Source organism: Saccopteryx bilineata, chromosome 7 (genome assembly GCF_036850765.1).
Source record: "Saccopteryx bilineata isolate mSacBil1 chromosome 7, mSacBil1_pri_phased_curated, whole genome shotgun sequence".
Taxonomy (NCBI): Eukaryota; Metazoa; Chordata; class Mammalia; order Chiroptera; family Emballonuridae; genus Saccopteryx; species Saccopteryx bilineata.
The window spans coordinates 72166972-72193117 of NC_089496.1; the positions used below are offsets into that span (position 1 = coordinate 72166972).

Sequence of the window (26146 nt, forward strand, 5' to 3'; positions counted from 1 at the left end):
TCACATTAACATTTTTTTTCTTTTTCACCTGGCCACTTTATGTAGTGACTCTCAGAATTCAGTGATCAAAAACTGAAGTGAAGCAAAATGAACAATTTGCAGAGTGAGATTACAGATGTGACTTTTTTTTTTTTTTGGTATTTTTCTGAAGTTGGAAACAGGGAGGCAGTCAGACAAGACTCCCGCATGCGCCCGACCGGGATCCACCTGGCATTGCCAGGGGGTGTTGCTCTGTTGCAACCAGAGCCATTCTAGCGCCTGAGCAGAGGCCATGGAGCCATCCTCAGTGCCAGGGCCAACTTTGCTCCAATGGAGCCTTGGCTGCGGGAGGGGAAGAGAGAGAGAGGAAGGAGAGGGGGAGGGGTGGAGAAGCAGATGGGCGCTTCTCCTGTGTGCCCTGGCCGGGAATCGAACCCGGGACTCCTGCACGCCAGGCCGACGCTCTACCACTGAGCCAACCGGCCAGGGCACAGATGTGACTTTATATTATAAAACATCATATAAAACATAATAGCCAATGGTTTTATACTTCCATTAGCTATATATTACAGGTTGTTTAAAATGCTCAAAATTCTGTGCCAACATCATGTGAACATAAAATTCAGTGACAACTGTCATCATACAAGCACATTTTGTGGGGATTACACATATACCTGCTTTTTCTTTTAACTAGGCAGTTCCCCCCCCCCACTGATTTGAGAGAAAGAGAGAGAGAGAGATTAAGTATCAACTTGTTCCACTTAGTTATGCACTCACTGGTTGCTTCTCATATGAGCCCCAACTAGGGATTAAATCCATGACCTTGGGGTGTCTGGATGCTCTATCCATTGAGCCCAGGCTAGAGCAGATGTTCTCTTTATTTTTTACAAAATTCTTTATTTGGGTGTTCTGTTTTTGACATACTAAACATAAACCTTACAGTCTGACATTTTGAAAAATTCATCAGCCAAAATAACACATCAAATTAAAATGAGTAAGCTTAAGCTAAACCAATTTATAATTAAAAAGCAGGGCTGACCTGTGGTGGCACAGTGGGTAAAGCGTTGACCTGGAATGCTGAGGTCATCGGTTCAAAACCCTGGGCTTGCCTGGTCAAGGCACATGTGGAAGTTGATGCTTCCTGTTCCTCCCTCCTTCTCTCCCCACTTCTCTTTCTGTCTCCTCTCTCTAAAGTGAATAAATAAAATCTAAAAAAAAAAGAAAAGCAAAACAGGGCCTTGGCTGGGCAGCTCAATTGGTTAGAGCATCATCCTGACATGCCGAGGTTGCAGGTCCCATCCCCAGCTAGGGCACATACAAGAATCAACCAATGATGGCACAACTAAGTGGAACAACAAACCCATGTTTCTCTCTCCCTTTAAAAATCAATAAATAAAAAGTCTATAAAACAAAAAAAGCAAAACTGGCATCAAGTGAAAACTGTAAACCAATAAAATACAACATTGATGAGATACTAAGTTTCCTCAAAAACTGGTTATTCACACAATCAGCATGGATGTTAGTATTAGCCTTTCCAATGCTTAAAAACTTCTTAGAATCCTAGGAAAACAATGTATCAATTTTGGTTTACCAATGCCAAATTTTAATAACCTTCAATCACACATTTAGGGTGCCATTAAGAATGGGAGAACCTGGCCTGACCTGTGGTGGCGCAGTGGATAAAAGCGTCGACCTGGAAATGCTGAGGTCGCTGGTTCGAAACCCTGGGCTTGCCTGGTTAAGGCACATATGGGAGTTGATGCTTCCAGCTCCCCCCCCTTCTCTCTATCTCTCCTCTCTCTCTCCCTCTGTCTCTCCCTTTCCTCTCTCTAAAAAAATGAATAAATAAATAAAATTAAAAAAAAAAAAAAAAAGGATGGGAGAACCTGACTGGTAGTGGTGCAGTGGGTAGAACGTCAACCTGGGATTCTGAGGACCCAGGTTCGAAACCGAAGCCGCCAGCTTGAACATGGGATCATCAACATGATTTCATGGTTGCTGGCTTGAGCAAGGGGTCATTGGCTTGGCTGGAGCCCCCCCACCAGGTCAAGGCACATATGAGAAGCAGTCAATGAACAACTAAAGTACTGCAACTACAAGTTGATGCTTCTCATCTGTCTCCCTCCCTTTTTCTCTAAAAATGAATGAATGGGAGAAAGGTCAGATACTTTTAGATTTGTGGGCAGCTGACTTCATTTACAAAACATGACTTTAGAGGCCCATGGTCTTGGCTCAAAGATCTGGATGACACTTCATGGGAACACTAATGAATTCCAGTGAAGGGAGGAGGTGGCACCATCAGCTGTCTTATAAAAATAGCACCTTATGCATATTCAAGAAAAGGCCATTTCCTCCTGTAATACACAACTTATAGCAAGAGACCTCAAATTCAGTCCTAAAGGTCCACTTTAACATAAGTTACTTCCATAATAAATTATCTATTTTATGGAGGTTAAAAGCACTGGAATTTGTGGAGGGTTCCATTTATTCATTAAATAGGCATTTAATGTTTAGTTGTACCAAAGTGATTTAAGAGGCATGGACAAAATAGGGAAAATTGGAATTAGTATGTATAAGCCACCAAGAGGCAGATTTGAGCTCAAAATAGTCTATCTTACCATTCAAACTTCAGTCAACAGGATGGGTTGCTCAGCACAGCAGTCTCCATCTCTTGACTAGTCAAGAAAATGTATCCTATTAAATGGTATTTGTACAAGGGATTCTGCTTTGGGGAGATTAGTCTTTTCAACTCTATAACATGATTCCATGAACCTAAGACTTGTTTCCTCCAGGATATGCCTACTTCAAACTTTTATCTTGCTTTTCATTCTCACTGGCCCTAGAATAAAAAAGAGCTGCTCAATGTAGGGATGACCATAGACCACACTGTGGCAGTCATAATCCATGTCTGAACATTTAGATAACATGTTTGAGGAGAAATTTCTGGATGCCATCCTTTTTGTTTGTTTTTCCAGAGACAGAGAGTTGAGTCAAAGAGAGGGACAGACAGGGACAGACAGACAGGAACGGAGAGAGATGAGAAGCATCAATCATCAGTTTTTCATTGCGCGTTGCAACACCTTAGTTGTTCATTGATTGCTTTTTCATATTTGCCTTGACCTCGGGCCTTCAGCAGACTGAGTAACCCCTTGTTGGACCTAGTGACCTTGGGTTCAAGCTGGTGAGCTTTTGCTCAAACCAGTTGAGCCCGCGCTCAAGCTGGTGACCTTGGGGTCTCGAACCTGGGTTCTATGCATCCCAGTCCGACGCTCTATCCACTGCGCCACCGCCTGGTCAGGCCATCCTACTTCTTTTTAAGTTACGGTGTTTTATTTTCAATTACCACAAAATATTTTGTAGGAGCCTAATATGTGATAATACAATTTTCTTTATTAAAAATAATTTACAGCATCAATAACATATACACAATTGTCATCAACTGAACTTTGCCTCCAATATATTTCTATACAATGCTTAACATTATTGAACTTAAAACTGTTACACTGTTTTGTTGGCTTTAAATAATTGATGATTCTTAGTTACTTAAGTGAGATATATGGTTTTATAGTCACACATTATGTGTAAAATTGATGGAAATATCGGCACTATCATACTTTAGGAGAAGGCTACTGAAGAAGCCTAAGTCCATCTTCTTCCCCTCTCTTTATTATTCCAAATCAAACTAAGACAGAGTCAGTACCCAGTATCTTAGTACCTTCTCCTAAACTGAAAGGCAAAAGAAAGGTGTCTTTTAATTCAACCATAGAATAATGTCAGTCAATTCATTTCTCCCCGTCTTGTCACTCATCACTGAGAAGGCGATGCACACAACACTGTTACCATGTATGCAAATGACTATGACTCTGAGTTAGGTCTTAGCTCTACTTTTCCCCACTTTGGTACCACTGAAGTCTGATTACTGTGAAAAATTGAGCAATCTGGCTAAAGGGATTCTGATACCTCTCATTCAAATGTCACCTCAGACATCTGGAGAAAACAAGAAAAAATGACAACTGTCAGCCCGGAAACTTTAGGTGTAATAATGGCAATTCAGTGGTGGGATGCCATTATCACTGATTTCATTTTATAGGAGTAACAAAACCCAAATGAAATATGGCAATGGTATGTAGCACAGTGTATCTGAGCTTTACAACACTGATTTTCTTCTCTTATGTAACCATTATACTTCCTTTCCACAATATATATTTTTTAACATAACAATACCCAGATATAGTTAACAAAGGAGATAAATAAAGCCATAAAAACCAACAGATGCCACATTTTTGCAAACACAGTATTTGGCTAGAGGCAGAATTATAAGGTACACACTGGGCCATACATCCACGATTCCCCTCCCCAATTGATAACCATGCTTATCAAGCTTTGTGGTTCACTGGATATAAGCAAGAGATTAAGACACCCTTGGTTCTATTCCTGAAATACAAGATTTGCTTGTACTATTACTGGGCTTGGCAGACTGGAAATTTAAGTGCTTAATTCAAAGCTACCTTCATCATCCTCATCTCCTGGATCAGATGTTTATGATGACACCCATGCCTCTGCCCTGAGTCTACATATTATAATATGCTTGAAACTAATAGAGATGCCCCCTCCAATCTGGAATAATCATTTCTTCAAAGCCTATCACAGGTATTTAAACATTCAACTTGGAAATTATCCGTTCCTAACTCATGTTTTCCTGCAAATTAGAAACACATGCACTGACAAATATACAGAATAAAATATCAAGAACACAATTTGATTTGAAAGTACCACAGAAAAAATTTATAAAAACTTTAAATAAAGGGAAATTGTCAAACTCTAGCCCATCTAATCGTCTAAACATGTACTCGTAGAATATTTTAAAAAGACTGTATGATTGAGTATGTGCAAAGGTCGGTGGTCTTCACCCACTGGTTTGGTAGTTTCAGCATTTTAGCTTAAAACAAGTAATTCCTTACTCCTGCAATGTGAACTAAAGCTGAATTGCAGTAACTTAATTAGGTCACACTGAAGATCTTTATGTGGGAAAAAAAATTCACTGCACTCATCTATTGCCTGCTAATAGTTAAATTTTATAATTAAAAAAGGGGCACAGGATTTTCTGGAATCTATTATCCGCACCTTTTTCTTAAAAGTTGCTGAACAACTTGGCGACAGGGCATTCGAGGTGGTAAACAGACATGCATCTTAAGAAAACATGGTGCTGAGCAACAACTTAAAGTGTTTTATCCTGATGGTCAGCTTTGATTAAGACAAAAAAACACCATGAACAGAATCATACATCCCAGAATCAAACAATGATTTAAAATGACAGGAAATCAACCTAAATATTTAAAAATTACCAGCATTTAAAAAAGACTACGGATAAGTAACCATAAAATTTAGGAAGGATAATTTAAAAGTCTAGAGGAAATCATTTTAGTGTTTAATGATTAAATAAAATTCTCTTTAGTAACTCCAAACAAGGGTGGAATTTTGGTTAACGATACCTAAAATATTAGGTCATAAGAAGTGACAAAACTACATAAGAAAAATAATTTAATCTAATTAAGATGATACCAGCTGAGTCCTGGCAGAGGTCTCTAGCAAATGACTGAATAATTAAGGGCTGCAAACATAATACATGTTGTTCCTGTTAACCTGTGGTGGGTGATACATTATCAGTTGCATTCTGTCACAGTTTGTCTTCATAGGTGGAGAAACTTTGCTGAACTGGATAGTGATTCTGTCTGGGGCAGGTTCCATCCCTCGCAGTTAGGCTGAGACTAAGGGTAACCCTGGCTTATGTTACAAACTAAGAAAGCCAACTACATCCAGCACAATTCTGAAAAGGAATTAATATATCTGGAAGTCCACTTATATAAATAATAGATTCCAGCCTCCACCATTTTAGAATCTAACCTGGCTTCTTATGTTTTAATCTCCTACTCTTAAACCAACAAACAGTCGTATACAGTTTTATAGATGCAAAACTAAACAAACTTCAGGAAGGTTATTCATATAAGAATCTTCAATACAAGCTCAAATTCTGCCTTTATTTACAAAACGGTCTGACAAAACACTCCTCATACTTACCGGTCTCTTAGACAACATACTTCACACATTGATTTTAGCAATGTTAATAGCACCATTCGTATATTATTTAAAATCAGAAGATTTCATTTCTGTCATTACGTGATTCATAATCATTACATCCATGGATGAGATAAGAGAGTGTCTGGGACTATCTGCAGCTCCATGGTGAGGATTCCTGGGTCCAGCACAAAAGGCTTGGTTTGCAGTTACCAGTTTAGAAAGGTATCCATGAAGAGCAGATACTATGAGAATTTTCGTGCCACAAAGTTTAATAATCCTCCATGTTTGTACAATGTTACTTCCACATCATTTTCAAATGAAGCAATCACTCTGAATACTTTTCCAGTGCTTGTCTTTAAACAAACAAAAACATGTCATGAGTGGTAAAATCTCCAAGGTGTCACTTAGTGGTCAAAACCATTTGTCCTCATAATTCAAGGACTGTTTCTGCCATATATCCTGTCTGAGAAACCTAACTTCTGCTTGAAAACCACCTGACATACCTAACCATAAACTTCACAGGTAAGTAAAATATTTTCATCTCTAATTTCTAAATGATAAGTATTATATCTAGAATACCAGATCAAGTCATTTGGAATCTGACATTAAATCAGGAAAGTTGTACTCACAAGACAAGTTCATTTTACATTAAATACTCACTGTATAAAATATCTGGCCCTGGCTGGTTGGCTCAGTGGTAGAGTATTGGCCTGGCATGTATTTATATGGGTTTGATTTCTGTTCAGAGCACAAAGAAATGACTATCTGCTTCTCACCCCTTCCCCTCCCCTTTCTCTATTTTGCTCTTCCCCTACTGCAGTCATGGCTCAATTGGTTCCAGTGAATCAGCCCCAGGTGCTGAGGATGGCTCCATGGAGCTTCCACCTCAGGCACTAAAAATAGCTCGGTTGTGAGCATGGCCCCAGATGGGCAGAGCATAGATGGCGGTTATCGGGTGAATCCCGGTTGAGGCACATGCAGAAGACTGTCTATCTCCCCTCCCATTAAAAAAAAAAAAAAAAAGTATCTATTAACTCTTTTTCTTTTTTCTTAGTTGTAGTCTTACTCTAAGCCTGAGTGCTCAACTATACCTTCTCTTTGGAGTGATTCACATGTCTGGATTATAATTAGAGCAGAACAGAGAGCTGACTGCAGGAAAAGGCAGTGGCACATGTGACTAAAAGTACACATTTGCTTTCTTCTGGACTGAGGACCCACAGGGCTTCTGCTTTCCCTCAGAAAACTGTTACAACTGGAAACATAGCCACCATGTTCCATGGAACATACTTCCATGTCCCCAACCCACATCAATATGCAATTCACAGTAACTGCTATTATTCCATTTACAACCATCTATTTGAGTATACAGTACATAACCACATATTTGAGAATTTTAGAGATACCTTCATATTTAATGTAACTCCAGGAGATAGTTCTTCAGGAAATGTTAAAGAAAATGTTTCTCTGCCAGAGAGGCCCAGGGACTCTGCATTTTCTCCCGGGAGGAACTGAAGTGGAGCTATGCCAATTCCAATCAAGTGACCTTTGTGAATTTTTTCATAACTTTCAGCCAAAACAGCTTTCACACCCTGCAACAAACATGTGTTTTGTTTCCTTCAATCTTCTCTGAAAGTTGCTTTATTGATCATTTTAAAGGAAATAAAAAAATTCTACCTTCAGCCTTTTCTACAAAAACCTTATGATGTTGTATCAAAGTATTTACAGAAGTCTCCTATAAATTGTTCTGTTTAAAGTAGCTGTCTAACTGTCCCTCCACCCCCTAGGGCTCCATCTTGCCAGTACCTACACACAGTAAGAACTCTGTAAACAGGGCAGCTGCACGGACCTCAAAGAGGGCTCAGGATGATTTCTGTTTAATCATGGGAGATCTAACATTATGTGTTCATCACCACTCCCTCCTGAAATGCCACTAAAATAAACAGAGAGGTATAACCTCATAGCGATAAAGGGAACAGAATGAATGAATGCTATAAATATTTCGGAGAGGACACAGGTAACTGATATAGCAGACTACAGTGAAACTACAGAATGATAAACTAAAATTAGACAGCAATATCAAAGTCTGAGTCCATTGGCAACAAAGACCCTACAAAAGGCTTGACACTTGGATGTTAGAGGTTCTCAGAACACCAGGTGCTGTTAAGAAATCTAAACAGCAGTAAGATACCCAGGTCAGTCCCCACTCCAGAAAGTGAAGGTTTCTTCTTTGGAGAAAATAAGCTACAGAGGCTCTAGACCCATGTTTCTCAACTTAAAAAAAAAAAAGTACTGGCCTGACCAGGTGGTGGAGCAGTGGATAGAGCGTTGGACTGGGATGCAGAGGACCCAAGTTCGAGACCCCAAGGTCACCAGCTTCAGGGTGGGCTCATCTGGTTTGAGCAAAGCTCACCAGCTTGGACCCAAGGTCGCTGGCTTGAGCAAGGGGTCACTCGGTCTGCTGTAGCCCCATGGTCAAGGCACGTATGAGAAATCAATCAGTGAACAACTAAGGTACCGCAACGAGAAAGTAATGATTGATGTTTTTCATCTCTCCGTTCCTGTCTGTCCCTCTCTATCCCTCTCTCTGACTCAAAAAAAAAAAAAAAAAAAAAAAAGTACTGGACCCCTACGGAGCCTTTTAAACATTTTCCCCTAAACATATCGTTTTCCTCACTGCCCACCTCCTAAATTTTAATACCACAGATATACAATGTACCTGTTTATGTAGTAAGTATACACCTGTACTTTATACATAAATAAAGAGTTAAGATGGTTTCTTTTTTTTAATTTTTATTTTTTACAGAGACAGAGTCAGAGAGAGGGATAGACAGGGACAGACAGACAGGAATGGAGATGAGAAGCATCAATCATTAGTTTTTCGTTCCACGTTGCGGCACCTTAGTTGTTTATTGACTGCTTTCTCATATGTGCCTTGACCGCAGGTCTTCAGTAGACCGAGCAACCCCTTGCTTGAGCCAGCGACCCTGGGTCCAAGCTGGTGAGCTTTTTGCTCAAACCAGATGAGCCCGCACTCAAGCTGGCGACCTCGGGGTCTCAAACCTGGGTCCTCAGCATCCCAGTCTAATGCTCTATTCACTGCGCCACCGCCTGGTCAGGCGAGTTAAGATGTTTTTACCAACCAAGAACTGACTGCTGGCCTTGAGAGTGCCATCATCCTGTTAAGAGGGTGTGCTACAGACTGATGAACACTGGGCACAGGGCGAGGTAGGCTGGGGTAGAATGCCTTTCAATATAAGGGCAACGTTGAAGCCTGTGTCCTGAATGGGTCTCCATGCTTGGAGAAACTGAATGGCCTCAAAGGAAATATTTATAGATTCTAACGCATTGGGCTGGCTCTCAATGAAAATGGTAGCTTACATCCAATCATCTAAAGTAAGGCCCACTAACTGACAATACCCACCACTTCAACACCGTGCAATCAGTTTTTTAATGTCTAACTGAATGGACAGTCAAAGATCACCAGCTATGTGAGGAAAGCCTAGAACATAAACAACAAAGACTAAAAAAATTTCAGAAGAAAAGAAAACCTATACATAAAATTAATATTCACAATACTTATAGGCAGTATCTCAGAGAGATGAAAGAATTTGTGTTTTTGTGACAGAGAAAGACAGAGAGATAGAGACAGAGAGATAGGAAGGGAGAAAGGTGAGAAATATCAATTCTTTATTGTTCATTGATTGCTTTCTCTTATGTGCCTGAACCGGGGGCTAGAGCAGAATGAGTGACCCCTTGCTCAAGCCAGCAACTTTGGGCTCAAGTCAGTAAGCCCGCGCTCAAGCTGGTGACCTCGAGTTTCAAACCTGGGTCCTCCACATACCAGTCCGACTCTATCCACTGTGCTGCCACCTGGTCAGGCAAGATGAGAGAATCTGGGTTATTCCTCCTACAAATCCTCAGAATACTTATGGGGAGACTAAAGATTCAATAAGAATAAAGTCTGTATGAATATGACAGCTACAAGGGTTGTGTGTGACCAGCCTTTTTATAACTACAACTGCAACAAGAAGCACTTGTGAGTCTGAGGTGGCAACAGACACATGACTGTTCTTGCCAGCAGATTACCTGGTGCTCCTCAACAAAGGAACAGTCTCAGGAGAAATGTCTTCCTGGCAGAGAGCCAAACACCATCATCTCCTATTTGGGGGTGGGTAGTAAAACTTGGCCCACATCTGAGTCTATTAACCCCAAGGCAGCAAATCCAAGGAAATTAAATGAAAAGGGAGCACATAAAACTACCAGTGGGTTCAAATTATCACCATCAAAAAGCTATAGTTTAGGACAGAATCTCCTTTGCCTCTAACATATTGATTTCCTCAAATAAAAAAAGGATGATGTAGATTTAATCAAATTCAAAGTATTAATGCAACCAGATTGGTACAAAATATAATAAGATTACTTTTAGCCTGACCAGGCGGTGGCGCAGTGGATAGAGCATCGGACTGGGATGCAGAAGACCCAGGTTCGAGACCCCGAGGTCGCCAGCTTGAGGGCGGGCTCATCTGGTTTGAGCAAAAGCCCACCAGCTTGAACCCAAGGTTGCTGGCTCCAGCAAGGGGTTACTCTGTCTGCTGAAGGCCCACGGTCAAGGCACGTATGAGAAAGCAATCAATGAACAACTAGGTGTTGCAACGCGCAATGAAAAACTAATGATTGATGCTTCTCATCTCTCCATTCCTGTCTGTCCCTGTCTATCCCTCTCTCTGATTCACTCTGTCTCTGTAAAAAATAAAAAAAAATAAAATAAAATAAATTACTTTTAAAAACCTATAAATATATATTATGAGATCCAAATAAGCACAAATATCCAAATGAGTAAAATAAACTTTGAAGGATGTTGTTGATAACTCTGAAATTTAAAAAGATAAAAATTTAAGACTTGATACCAGCAAATACGGTCCTTTGGCAGCCCAGTCTCTGGAATTTCCCGAACCATATTTCTTTCCTGCTAAAATAATCAGTGGAATGCCTTCTTTCTGGTACAGCTCTGCAGCCTCAAATACATCTAGCTGAGGATTAAACCAAACACGAAAATCGTTAATACAAAGTTTAATTTAGTTAGCACCTGTCTAAATACTTTTTATAAATCCTTACCGTCTGTCCTGATGGAAAATGAATAGTTTTGGGAGCCGGTTTTCCAATGAACTTATTGAAAAGCTTGATATTTGCAAAAGTGCCTCTTGTCATCACAGCATCATTGCCTCTTCGGGCTCCATAAGAGTTGAACTCACGAGGGGTAAGGCTACAAGTAAGTTATAAAAACCAGTTTTCATTTCAGATGAAATATAATCACATATTGATGAATCGTAAAACTTATTTGAAAACACTTTTTTATTGAAAATGTCAAACATACAGAGAACAAAACTGCTCAGGACCTAGCACTAAACATACTAATCAAGTCATAAACTCTGTTTCTTCTATCAAAACCTCCTATCAAACTGTTTTAAGCAAACGCAGATAGTGTCTTATTCCCCCCCCCTTCTTTTTCCATGTGAGAGGAGGGGAAATAGACAAATGAGAGGAGGAGGAGATATGTAGAATTCCTGCATGTGCCCAGACCAGAATCTACCCAACAGATCCCTGCCTGTCTGCCCATCTGGGGCCATGCTCACAACTGAGCTACTTTTAGTGCCTGAGGCAGAGAATCATGGAGCCATCCTCAGTACTCAGAGCTGATACACTCAAACCAAACCATGGCTGTGGGAGGAGAAGAGAGAAGGGGTGTAGATGGAGAAGAAGATGGTTGCTTCTTCTGTGTGCCATGACCAGGAATCGAACCTCAGACATCCACATGCTGGGCCAATGTTCTACCACTGAGCCAACCAGCCAGGGCCCAGAAAGCGTATTTTAAGTGTATATATTTCATCGTGTTTCTCTAAAACAGCGGTTCTCAACCTTTCTAATGCCGTGACCCCGCAATACAGTTCCTCATGTTGCGGTGACCCCAAACCAAAAAATAATTTTGGTGGCTACTTCATAACTATAATTTTGCTACAGTTGAGATTCGGAATGTAAATACCTGATATGCATTATGTATTTTGCGATGGCTTTAGGCGGCCCCGCTGGGGTCGCGACCCAGGCTGAGAACCGCTACTCTAAAAGATACACCTCCTAAAAAATACTATCAATAACAGAAAGAAAAAAAGTCACAATATTTATTATCAGATAGTTGATATTATTCAAATGTCCCTACTTTTCTCCATATCTTTCAGTTTTTTTCCAAATTAGGATCCAAATATGGTTCATAAATTCTTTCTGCTGATCTGAAATCTCTTTTAAACTCTATGTTAACCTCTTTTTTGTCCCCTCTTGTACTGCATTGCATAATTTTCTGTATCTAAGCTGTGCTGACTGCATCTCTATGCTACTGTTCCACATGCTGCTCTGTTCCCTGTATTCTTATAAACCATATGTCAGATCTAATGACTTGACAAAATTCTTTTTGATACAGGCCAAGCCTATCTTCATAAATGTACACCTTGGACCCCACAAAACATTTAAATTGGGTGCTCCAGGCCTCTTGCCAGTTGGCTCAGCGGTAGAGCGTCGGTCCAGTGTGTGGAAGTCCCAGGTTCGATTCCTAGCCAGGGCACAAAGGAGCAGCGCCCATCTGCTTCTCTACTCTTCTACCTCTCCTTCCTTTCTCTCTTCCCCTCCTGCAGCCAAGGCTCCACTGCAGCAAAGTTGACCCAGACGCTGAGGATGGCTCCATGGCCTGCACCGAGCAACTCCCCAGATGGGCAGAGCATCGCCCCCTGGTGAGCATGCTGGTGATTCCCGGTCGGACGCATGTGGGAGTCTGCCTCCCCGCTTCTAACTTTGGAAAAATACAAAAACAGATATATAATATACAATATAATATATAATATATTATATATAAAACATATAATATATAAAATTAATTAATTAATTTGGTGCTCCAGTAATAAGAGGATGGTTAGGACTAAACCATCAGCCTTTATCTGGTAGGTCAAAACAAGCTGACTTTTCAACAAAGTAGCACTGGAAAAGAAAAATCTTGTTACCAGTTTTTTAGACTACAAGGGCTCTATTTAAAATAGCAATTTCAATTTCTAAAGTTGTAAGCAAAGGCAGGTACAACAGGTACTATAGGCACTGTTTATATTAATTACATTGCCACCAGATATCTAGGACAGCATGTAATCACTGGATAAAGGAACCTGACCAATAGGAGAAACTTATTCAAAGAAGACAAGACCCCGTAACCCATATACTCACCCTCTGTTTGTCAGATACTTAGCAGCAGCACTGCTCCTGGAGATGCTTCCGGCAGGTGAGATGTGGTCTGTCATGACAGCATCTCCCAGATGCAGTAAGACGTGGGCATTTTCAATTGGCTGGGGGGCAACTGGCTCTTTGGTCTAAAAGGTAAAAGAAAGTTGAAGGTATTTAACTCTTCATGAGATGTGTTAGTTCGTAACAACCTTTAAAAGATGAAATAGTAAAACCATACTTACAAGCTTGTCAAAAAATGAGGGACATCTGATATAAGTAGACTTTAAGTCCCAAGGAAACAAAACTGAATCTGGTGCTTCTAAGGAATTCCACCGTTTGTCTCCCGTCTGTGAATATGGTTTTGGTTGAGAACCAAAAGAAAGATAAATGAAGTAAAAAAAAGAGGCTTATGAGTATGATCAAGGGAATAAAATAGTTCTTTGATTAGAATGGGAAAAAAAGTCTTACCCATTTCCAAAGAAAGGTAAGATAGTGCATTCTAAAAAATCATGACATTCTTAGAGGGAATAAAAATTTGCTCATCAAATTCCAGCACACCACATTTTGAGGAATTCACTAAGTTAAAGTTTCAATACAAACTGAACATAAAAAACTTTACATTATAGAGTCCAAAAAGTAGGTAGATAAAGATCTACACATGTTGCTAAAGAGACATTAAGTACACTGTATAGTATGCTGTTAATCTTTGGGTACAATCAATAGATGACAATGAAGAAAAACCTCAGCATTCTTCAGTATTTGTCCTACTTTTCTGTGTATTAGTCTTGCCTTCAAACCATATTCCAGCATCACCATTACTATGTACCTCAATGGCCCCTGCCATTACCATCTGCATTCTTGACTACGACTGGTCTTCCTGCTTCCAGCCTTCTTACCCACACGTCTCTCCCCAATACATTTCAGTACAAAGGCAAAGAAAGTCTTTTGATTGTGAAACTCCTGTTTAAAAAACTTTCCAACAGCTCCTTATCTCATCTCAGAGTAAAAGACTAAATTTTTATAAAGGCCTAAAATTCCCTCTAAGTTCCAGTCCTACATCATTTCCTATTGCTATCCTTATTTCCTGTGCTGTAGCCAAACAGCACTCATTGAGGTTGCCTCCTAAAGGCCTTCATAATGTTCTACCTGGAAAGCCCTACTCTTGGTCCAGGTTATGTTACTAACTTGTTCATCTCCTTCAAAACTAAGCTCAAAAAATGTGTTTTCAACCATCCCATATAAAACTGCAATTTAGATAACTGGCTGTTTGGCTCAGTGGTAGAGGGTCGGCCTAGCTTATGGATGTCCCAGATTCAATTCTTGGTCAGGGCACACAGGAGAAGCGACCATCTACTTCTCCACCTCTCCCCTTCTCTCTTTTCTCCTTCCGCAGCCACGGCTCAAATGGTTTGAGCATGTTGGCCCTGGGTGCTGAGGATGGCTCCACTGAACCTCCGCCTCAGGTGCTAAAAATAGCTCAGATGCAAGCATGACCCCAGATAGGCAGAGTGTCAGCCCCAGATGGGGGTTAGGATCCTGGTCAGGGTGCATTAGAGAGTCTACTTCCCCTCTTTTCACTTGAAAAAAAAAAGAGAAGGGGAATAAAATCTCTGCAATTTACTCCCCAATATTTGCACAATTTCTTTACCCTGATCTACACTTTTTTTTTTTTTTTACAGAGACAGAGAGTCAGAGAGAGGGATAGAAAGGGACAGACAGACAGGAACAGAGAGAGATGAGAAGCATCAATCATCAGTTTTTCGTTGCAACACCTTAATTGTTCATTGATTGCTTTCTCATATGTACCGTGATTGCGGGCCTTCAGCAGACCGAGTAATAACCCCTTGCTTAAGCCAGCGACCTTGGGTCCAAGCTGGTGAGCTTTGCTGAAACCAGATGAGCCACGCTCAAGTTGGCGACCTTGGGGTCTCGAACCTGGGTCCTTGGCATACCAGTCCGACGCTCTATCCATTGCGCCACTGTGTGGTCAGGCTACCCTGATCTATACTTTTCTATAGAATGTTATCACTTTTTAATATAATGTAAAATTTACTGAATTATTCTGTACTGTTCACTGTCTGCCTCTCCCCATGAGAATTCTTTCTTTTTTTCAAAATTATTATTTTTAAGATTTTATTTACTGATTTTAGAGAGAAGATAGAGAAAGGCAAGGGGGCAGGGGGAGCAGGAATAATCAACTCGTAGTAGGTGCTTCCTGTGTGTGCCTTGACCGAATAAGCTCAGGGCTTTGAACTGGCGACCTCAGCATTCCAGGTGAGACTTTATTCACTGTGCTATCACAGGTCAGGCCCCATGAGAATTGTTTGGTTCACAGAACAAACATATTGTAGGGTCAATAAATATTTGTTAAGTGAATATATACTTTTTCTGCCCTCATATTTATATTGTTTGTTCTTAAAAACAAGTGTGAATGTATGTGTTTGCTTGTATGTACATAAAACATCTCTGAAAGACACTTAAGAAATTGACATCACTGGCCACCTTTAAGGAGGTGAAGTAGACATCTGGGGAGTGGGTGGGAGATTTCATTGTTCTCATTTCTTTTGAACCATGTAAGTGAGAATGACAAACAAGGGCAGTTTCTATGAAATGCAACCACATTCAAGATGTCAAATATAAATGCATGCTATGCACTGCTAATAAGTAATAAAATCAATTCTAATACTCTAAACTATTCTCTTACATATTTGATTCCAAACACAAAATGACTATCACTGATTTGAACTGTGTATTCAAAATCATGTAATTAAAATTTTTATCCTATTTAGAAAACCGGATGTATGAAAGAAACAATGCCACTTTGTTCAACTATTTAAGAAACAAATAAGATTCTGACCTCTATTTTCTCTTTTAATACTTTAAACATGGATGATATAACATGTTCTTCCTCTATCTGATAAACTTCTTCTCTACTAGGCCAAATATCACGCAGGTAAATATTCTTCCCGCTGGGGTCAGTACCTGGTTAAAATATTAAAAAACAAGACTTAGTATAAAAACTAACTCCCTCAAGATATTCATATCTTTCAAAGACATATCAGAGAAACCAAGCGATCTATCCAGCAACAGAGTGCTTCAGGCTTTAGCAGCTGGAAGAACTAAGTATGTGTACATTCTATATTCTTCTTATGAATACAGAAACTATGCATTATGGTACGATTTCTTGAAAATAATTCAAAGAATGGATGGTCTAAGAAGCATCCCAAAATATAGCAAATATAATATAAAACCTGTGTGCAGATATGTAAGTACATATACAAAGGAAAGGATACCTAAAGGCTCTGTCTGGAAATCTATGTTCACGGTGCCGGCTATGGCGTAAGCGACCACTAAGGGTGGAGAGGCAAGGTAATTGGCACGAACACAATCACAAAGACGGCCTTCAAAATTTTTGTTTCCAGATAAAACTCCACAAGTAACCAAATCACCCTGAAAAAATAAAATACACAAAAATATATTCAGTCGAAGAGATGGTACCAATTTGGACAATCATAAAGCAACCTGAAATGTTTTATTTCTTAAGAGAAAGATAACCAAAAAGCAAATGACCTATTATGAAGCACAGACTACCAATCCTGGAAATAAGCTAAAATAACTCACTTTTTTCTTTTTCTTTTTTTTTTTTTCTTACCAAGACAGAGACACACAGAGACAGAGAGGGAGAGATATGAGAAGCATCAACTTGTAGCTACGGCAGTTTAGTTTACTGATTGCTTCTCATACGTGCCTTGACTGGGGGGCTCCAGCCGAGCCAGTGACCCCTTCCTGAAGCCAGCAACCATGGGGTTATGTCTATGATCCCACGCTTAGGCTGGCGACCTCAGGGTTTCAAATATGGGTCCTGGGCACCCCAGGTCGATGCTCTATCTACTGTGCTCTATGGTCAGGCATAACTCATTTCATTTTTTTTTTTTTTTTGGGTGACAGAGACAGAGAGAGGGACAATAGAGACAGACAGACAGAACGGGAGAAAGATGAGACGCATCAATTCTTTGTTGCGGCATCTTAGTTGTTCATCAATTGCTTTCTCATATGTGCCTTGAGTGGGGGTGAAGGGGTTCCAGCAGAGCGAGTGACCCCTTGCTCAAGCCAGCGACCTTGGGCTCAAGCCAACAACCATGTGGTCATGTCTGTGATCCCACACTCACGCCAGCGACCCTGCACTCAAGCCAGGAACCTCGAATTTCGAACCTGGGTCCTTTGCATGCCAGTTCTACACTCTATTCACTGCATGACCACTTGGTCAGGCACATTTTTAAGGAATTATATCAAGAATCTAAAAATGATTCTTCTAAGATTGACAGGTCACTCTTCCCAAGAGGTGGAAGGAATACAGAAATATAAGCACATCAATGTCTATTTTCTGTAACTTAATAACAAAATACAGTTAAAGAAAACCCATGTGGATGTCTTACTGAGTCACCTGTTTTACCTGTTTCACTGCATTCAGAACTGCTTCTGATAAGGGTGCTGTATTTCCCACACATGTTGAACACCCATAGCCAACTACTTCAAATCTGTATGTCAGAAAATAAATGTAATTGGTCAGTACTTCACAACACATGTAAAGAAAGAGCATCTTTCATTTCCACGCCTGTAATCAGATTAGACGAGAATATTTGTGGTGCATGTATAACCTTAGTCAGTACGTCCATCTCCCAGCTTCTGAGTGTCAAGGCTGACCCTCAGGCACGCTACCTACTGCACACAAACCTCTGAAGAGCCTGGACACTGAGGCTGTTCCAAGTTGGATTTGATTAACTACATCTGACACAGTAGGTATCAGAACGCATGAAAAAACTCCTCAAATACTCCTTGCTAGGAATAGAACATGACCATTCAAAAAATTGATACTGTACTTCCTTCCAAAGGTGTTTAAACTGTAAAGTATTGAAAGGACCTGGCTATATTCTGCCCAAAGGCCCCAAAAAAGGCATTGTGATTGGGTACTCTGATAGGAGTAAATCTTTTAACTCTCAACTAGTTAAGCCTAGAAAAGTCCCTAACAAAAATTCCAAGATGATAACAACTAAAAAATTATACATATAATCCACAAAATTACTTTCAGCTGTTCTTCTAAAGCCAAAAGATTACATAAAATTCACCAGGCTTACATAGAAATTGATGATCTATGTTAAGATGTGTTCTGAAGTACACAAAGTACATGGGAAACATCAATTATTATAATTTTTGCATCAATTATTTTTTAGAACACTTAAGAAATGCGAATGTTATTTTCTCCAAAGTTCAGGGATAACTTAACCTATGATTCACAGACCCAGTAACCTCATTAAAACCTCAATTAAGAACAATTTACTCAGTTAATAATACAACTTGTAAGATTTCATTCTTTTCTGGTAACTGACCTACATGACTCACAGAAAGTATACAGTACTTGGTACCATCCTTATATTTGTCTGTCACTGTTACTTGGCTTTACCTGTTCGCACTGTCTTTCCACCTGAAACCAGAGATCACAATCTACTTCTCCAGTCAATAAATTTGCCTTATGCACTGAATATGCTCAAAACGTGTTTGCTGACTAATAAGGCCTCAAGTATCGCACGGTAATGGCATGGTAACAAGAACTAAGATTATTTTTTCCTATATTGTCTTTGTATATGAAGGTTCCTGACAAGCAGCTTCAGTCACTGCAAGTACCAGTATCAATATAAACAGTGATTTACTGTTACTTACCCGAGCTTACTCAGATACGGCAATACTCCACTTGAACTGAGGTAATGTGTAACCATCCCACTGCCCGGCGATAAACTTGTTCTTATGTACGGTTTAACACACAGACCAACTTCAACAGCTTTTTTAGCCAAAAGGCCTGAACAGTAAACAGACAATTATTATGGAGGCGTCTTTCCCTCACATTAAGGTCGGCAGAAAGGCTTTATTAAACAGGAAGCTTTCCAATTCACATTAGAGTAAAAGTCCAAATTCATAAACTTATTGTCACTATTTTGACCATTTTATTCTATTTGTTCCCTTTAAAACAAAACATTGTATTGAATAGTTGGTACAGTAGCTTTAACATTGTAAATTAAGGTACAACCTGAGCATAGCATTGTACACACAATAACAGAACAATTTATTTTTCCCCCACTGCCAACGAAACTACTTTAAATGCCGTAATCATAATAAACAGTAATTTAACATTATACATGATTTCCTACAACTAGTAACTATTCCACGTATGTGCAATTGCTTTCACTGGCAATCTTTATTAGTAATATTCCCTTTCTCCACACTCTCCATGGAATCTTGCATGGCTATGGTCAACTCCTAACAGATTATCAAGAGACTTGCTAATTAATAGTTCTCCTAAGTTAACAGAAGCAGATACAACCTAAAACTAATAGATATGTGTTATAATAAGATAATGTACCTCTGTAATAAAAAGGGAATTGACAGCATTTATCAAACTTAGGCTCATTAAAACCTAATTAAAATCTCAGAAAGTCCTTAATACCACATCGTAGAGACACCAATACTCATGCACTATCTAAAAAACAGAAGGTGAATATGACAAAAAGGCAAATTAACTCAGGAAAGACAACATATGACCTTAAACCACCACCCACCTGCAGTGAGCATGACAGACGGGTTGCAATTATTGGTGCAACTGGTGACTGCCGCTATAACCACAGACCCGTGCGACAGCTGATAGTCACTTCCTTCATAGTGAATAGAAACAGCATCATTCTGCTTTTCAGCTGCAATCTGGAAGCCTCTGAATCCAACCTATAGAAATTTGTACACAAATATAAATACTGTGGACGTAAAAAAAAAAAAATACTGTGGACGTTTAGAAAAAAATATTGGTAGAAAACATGGCAGATCCAACTGTTGGTGATTCAACCCTTAAAGTTCTAACCATGTTTGAGATGAAGGCCCATGACATCAGTAGCTGTAATTCAGCTGAAGCATGGACATGAATAAACATGAGAAGAGCCTGCTGGTGTCCACAGCTTTTATCTACTAATAGCCTAGCCAAGTATGCAGGATCCAGTTGTCACGAGGCTGTGTTTTGCTATTCATTCCTGCTTACAGTAATTCTCAAGAGGTGGAACAAACTTTTTGTTAAAAACGGCCCTGAAGACTTGCTTCCAAATAATCGTGTGTGTGTGTGTGTGTGTGTGTGCGCACGCACGCAGAATTTGCTAGAGTTGGCAATTGTTGAAGCAAGGTACCTGGGAATTCATTACACTATTTTATTCCTGTATAAGCCTGACATTTTCCACAGTAATAAAAATCAAGAATTTATAAAAACAAAAGCTTTATAAAAAGAAAGCCAGATACCAGTTCTCAGAACAGAAAGAGACAAGAGTGAAGTCATGACTCTCAGATAAGTTTTGTTTTCCTTGTAGTCTACGAAGTCACAAAGGTCTAGACCTGGTCAGCAAACTGCGGCTCATGAGTCACATGCGGCTCTTTGGCCTCTTGAGTGTGGCTCTTTCACAAAATACTACATGCGGGCACTACCTCGATAAAGAATGTACCTACCTATGTAGTTTAAGTTTAAAAAATTTGGCTCTCAAAAGAAATTTCAATCGTTGTACTGTTGATATTTGGCTGTTGACTAATGAGTTTGCCAACCACTAGAGCATTGCTGTCCAATAGAAATTTCTGTGACAATGTAAATAAATCCAATATAAGAGCCACAGCAACATGTAGCTAATACGTAATTGAAATGAGGCTACTGTGACTAACAAAAAAAATTATTATTTTTTTTTGAGAGAGAGCAAGAGCGAGAGTAAGGGACAAAGGGAGAAAGATGAGATGCATCAACTTGTAGTTGCCAGCAACCTCAGTGCTTCAAACCTAAGATCTCAGCATCCCAGGTTGATGCTCTATTCACTGCACCACCACTGGTCAGCCAAGAGAAAAATTATTTGTGGGTTTTTTTTGTATTTTTCTGAAGTGAGAAGCAGGGAGGCAAAGAAAGACAATCCCACATACACTAGACCAGGATCCATCCAGCAAGCCCACTAGGGGGCAATGCTCTGCCCATTTAGGGTGCTGCTCCATTGCAACTGGAGCCATTCTAGTGCATAGGCCAACCAAGGCCATAGAGCCATCCTCAGCACCCAGACCAACTTTGCTCCAATTGAGCCTTGGCTGCAGGAGAGGAAGAGACAGAAAGGAGAGGGGGAAGGGTGGAGAAGCAGATGGGCGCTTCTCCTGTGTGCCCTGACTGGGAATCGAACCTGGGACTTCCACATGCTGGGCCGATGCTCTATCGCTGAGCCAACCAGTCAGGGCCAGAAATTTTAAATTTTCGCTAACTTATATTTTAATTTAGGCCAAACCTGTGGCGGTGCAATGGATAAAGTATCGACCTGAACGCTGAATTCACCATTTCAAAACCCTGGGCTTGCCTGGTCAAGGCACATATGGGAGTTGATGCTTCCTGCTCCTCCTCCACCTTCTTTCTCTCTCTCTCCCCTCTCTAAAATGAATAAAATCTTAAAAAACAATTTTTCTTAATTTAAGCAGACATAATCGACTTCTGATCCTCAGCATGGACCTGAGAACAAGCTCACCAAACGTTAAGACCTTCATGTCAGTAAGGAGGAGGTGGGGCTGCTGGTGTGTGCCACAACAGAAAACTACAGCAGGACCCTGGGAACCAGTCTGTCAGTTCTCTCCTCAGGTCACACAGTGTGATGACAAAGTAACAGTAAGGTTATCTACCTTTTCACTTAAGCAAGCTCGAAAATCACTTTTCATCTCTGTCACCGCAACTCTATCCTGTGGTCTTTTTGGACCACTAACAGATGCAACTATTGAATTCAGGTTAATCTGGATCACCTAGGAAATGAGAGAGGAGAGGAAGAAAACAAATTAGGATTTATAAGGACAGATTCCAATCCAAGCACTACTTTCTAAGGCAGAATGAGCAAGCATATTTATATGTTTGAATGAGACTTGTTTTAATGCTGAAACACACACATCATAGATTTAAAAACTCCACTTAGCTTACAAAAGATAACATGAAAATTTGCTAAAAAGCAAGACTAGCAGATGCATATGCAAACTACTACACCAACCGTACATGTTACACAAACATTTTTACTCTCCAACTGTCCTTTCCCCACAAATATAATAAACGCTGCTTCACATACATCTGTGCCAGCTCTAAAACTATGCTCTTGGCCTAAATACGACCCTTTGTGCCTGTCTGAGGCAGTGGATGGGGGCTTAGTAAACCTTTCTTCGTTCTCAGCTTCACTGTAATAAAAATCTATGTGAACTTAATGAATGAAATCAAAGTAGGTTTATAAATAACATGTTTAATAATAATAATAATAATAATAATAGCTACCATTTATTAAGCACCCGCTACATGCCATAAACTATTCTAATGAGTTAGGATTTCATCTCTTAAGGCCCTGGACAGTTGACACAATGGTAGAACAATCGGTCCGGCATGTGGATGTCCCAGGTTCAATTCCCAGTAAGGGCATACTGGTGAGGTGCCCATCTGCTTCTTCCCCCTCCCCTTCTCACTTCTCTTCCCCAACCCCCAGATCCTACAGCCATGGCTTGATTAGAGGAGTTGGGCCCCAGGCGTGGAGGATGGCTCCATGGCCTCTGCTTCAGGTGCTAAGAAGAGCTTGCTAGCTGAGTAATGGATCAATGCCACAGATACACATAGCATCGCCCCCTAATGGGCTTGCTGGGTGGATCCTATTCAGAGTGCATGCAGGAGGCTGTCTCTCTGCCTCTCCCCCTCTCACTGAATAAAAAAAAAAAAGTAAAAAAGAATCCTATGCAGTAGATATTATCTTCATATTTTAGAGAAAAGGGAAGGCAGAAAGGCTAAATAACTTGCCCAGAGATATACAGCTAATAAATATTCAGGCTGGGATGGAAACACAGGTGGTCAGGCTCCAGCACTTACACCCGGTACTATGTGAGTTCTTCTGTACACACCTGGGAATACTCAGGTTCTCCCGAACTAGTCTGGTCATTTCGAAACAATTTCACAGCTTTAAGGTATGTTTCCATTGATTCGAGTTTGGCTTTGTCAAGACCTGAAAAGATAAACAACAAAAATCCAGTAAGGAATCCTGAAACCTTTTGGGGTGTTGGGCTGTATTCGATGAGCAAGAAACAAATATTACAAATAACTAATCAGAACTGATTTCTTTATATATTAGTACTTGACATTATTCTCAAGAATTATAAAAAATTTTACTTCATGAAAAACTCTCTTTATAAATTACAGAGCAGCTCCCCCTTTAAAAGTTAAACCACAGAACAAGATCAAATCCTGTACTACAAAATTCACAAAAAATACTGTTTGCATAAGAAAAAATAATAAATTACCACCTACCACGAAGGATAAATTCATTACTTTCCCTAAACAATATGCAAAAATGAAAGATTAAAGTAAATGAAAATTAAAAATAGTTTCATAGAGCAGAAAGATCTTCCAGAAATTTAAAAATTTAGATGTTAACATGAAAGTTTCCAATTTAACATTTGGGAAGTTATATATAAGCATGAGAAACAAATGACTGTGGCAGGTTGTATTTTCCAATGCTTGCCCCAGCAATATATTCCCAATGTTACACGTTCTTCTTACAATGTGACAGTGACATTTCTCCATCAAGAGGTGGCATGTATGTTCATGCCACTGGCACCAGAGCAATGAGATTTCTGGGTGGCACCGCTCTCTCTCAGGTTATTAAAAAAACCCACAGCTGACAGCCAGCACTCACCACCAGACATGTGGGTGAAGAAGCCTCAGGACTCCCTGGCCTGGCTCTGGAGTCTGGCAATTGAGGTCCCAGCAGCATGAAGCAGAAAAAAGCTGTCCAATTGTGTGCCCTGTGTGCACTACTGACACCATAAAACCATGTGGCAATAAATGACTATTGCTATTTTAAGCCACTAAATTTTAGGATAATTTGCTACATAGTAACAGGTCATTAATACATTACTTCATTTTAATATACAAGGAAATAAGACAGCTTTAACCACTCTCTCCTAAATGTCCCACTAACAAAAATCCAGTTTAGAGAAAGGTTTGCATTCTATGAGGGCCATTCTTCCCTCTGAGGCTCCAAATAACCAGGATCACTTTGCCATTTGACTTATTAACTTACAACAATCTGTCCCTACACTGAAGAACACTAGAATACAGCCCCCAAATACACATTTGATTAGAGCAATGATCTCTTAAAAATAGCAAGTACATCCAATAAAAAAGAGATCCTGCTTTTTCAATAGGGGCCTTATGAAATATCAGTATGTTCTGTTTTTTTTCCAGTAGTTTCTATTTTAAATTGAGTAGTCAATAAAAGATTGGTCAAAGTTCCTAGTTAATCAGGCTACAAGAGAGATTGGAACCTATAATCTATGCTGCTTTCCACAAAATTAGATGCTTATCCTTTAGACAAATCTCTGGTTCTCAGCCTCCTCCATCTGGTGGCCCCTCAACTACTGGATGCAGAGGGAGCAGCGGGGAACATTAAGTCATCTCTCAGTCCCTGAATAGGCTGCAACATCCTCACTATGGGGAAAAGCGAGGTAAAAATCAGCAGTTTGAGTAATTTCTTTACAATGCTTGCAAATGGGTCAGAGGGGACTAGAATTTGAGGGCACGACACTATTTAAAAGCCATCTGATGCAGTTCACTTGAAAGCCACTATTCCAAAATAAGATAACTTCACGAATATTAAAAAACAAGGTGGTGATTTACTATAAAATATTTCAGACAGATACATTGGAAATTTAACATGTTTATCCTAATGATCTTGTATCTTCTTACCTGTATATTCTAAATGTTTTAATGTCACATTGTCAACAGGGAAAAAGCTGAGGATAGCACCATATTCTGGACACATGTTTGCTATTGTAGTTCGATCCACAATAGATAACTGTGAAACTCCACTTCCAAAAAACTCAACAAACTTTCCAGCCACTCCTACTTGCCTGAGGTGCTGTATAAAGGGACACATAGAAATGCACACAAAATTAGCATAAGATTGGCATGGATTCTCTGACAACTGTACAATCTAATTTTCACCCAATATTACTGACAATGAAGCAAAGAGGTCGTCTGTTGTTCTATGAAATATCAACTCAATCTGGTCTTATTTTAAAATAAATAGTCTGATACGGGTCTAGAGTAGACTCAGTGTCTTAGCAGTACATAAAATAATGGTGCTTCTAACCATTGGTATCATCTTGAATTTAATGAATTATGAACACACTAATAAACTGTGTATATAAACAAAAAGTTATATACTATCTTATATAAAGTCTTCGAATTCCAACTGCTGGTCCAAATACTTACAGATATATATATATATATATATATATTTTTTTTTTTTTTAAATTTTTAATTTTTTTTTTTTTTTAACAGGGACACAGAGAGAGAGTCAGAGAGAGGGACAGATAGGGACAGACAGACAGGAACGGAGAGAGATGAGAAGCATCAATCATCAGTTTTTTGTTGCGATACCTTAGTTGTTCATTGATTGCTTTCTCATATATGCCTTGACCGTGGGCCTTCAGCAGACCGAGCAACCCCTTGCTCTAGCCAGAGACCTTGGGTCCAAGCCAGTGAGCATTTTTTATTTTGCTCAAGCCAGATGAGCTCGCGCTCAAGCTGGCAACCTTGGGGTCTCGAACCTGGGTCCTCGGCATCCCAGTCCAACGCTCTATCCACTGCGCCACTGCCTGGTCAGGCCTTACAGCAATATTAATCATAGCTGAATTCTATTTTGATAGTATTTAATTTGAAGCTTCAAAGTTAATTCCTTCTAAAATCATGTTTATTAGTTACTAA

The 26146-nt window shown here is 39.7% G+C and overlaps 1 protein-coding gene across 2 annotated transcripts in view; it reads right to left on the bottom strand.

Moving 5' to 3' along the window:
* Positions 1-3349: 3349 nt before the first annotated feature.
* IREB2 (iron responsive element binding protein 2) overlaps positions 3350-26146 on the bottom strand; it is a 52494-nt gene continuing 29697 nt past the window's right edge. The window contains exons 9-22 of one of the 2 annotated variants that reach the window (XM_066239760.1): positions 25124-25295; positions 23281-23381; positions 22039-22155; positions 19926-20085; positions 19033-19168; positions 17768-17852; positions 16608-16764; positions 16172-16296; positions 13557-13661; positions 13318-13460; positions 11173-11320; positions 10965-11087; positions 7461-7646; positions 3350-6410 (exon numbers count right to left, since the gene is read on the bottom strand). In XM_066239760.1, the coding sequence (XP_066095857.1) occupies positions 6300-6410; positions 7461-7646; positions 10965-11087; positions 11173-11320; positions 13318-13460; positions 13557-13661; positions 16172-16296; positions 16608-16764; positions 17768-17852; positions 19033-19168; positions 19926-20085; positions 22039-22155; positions 23281-23381; positions 25124-25295 (1869 nt within the window). In that variant the 3' untranslated portion in view covers positions 3350-6299. Of the gene's footprint in view, positions 6411-7460; positions 7647-10964; positions 11088-11172; positions 11321-13317; positions 13461-13556; positions 13662-16171; positions 16297-16607; positions 16765-17758; positions 17853-19032; positions 19169-19925; positions 20086-22038; positions 22156-23280; positions 23382-25123; positions 25296-26146 lie in introns of both variants that reach the window. The other variant, XM_066239759.1, reaches the window with a different exon arrangement.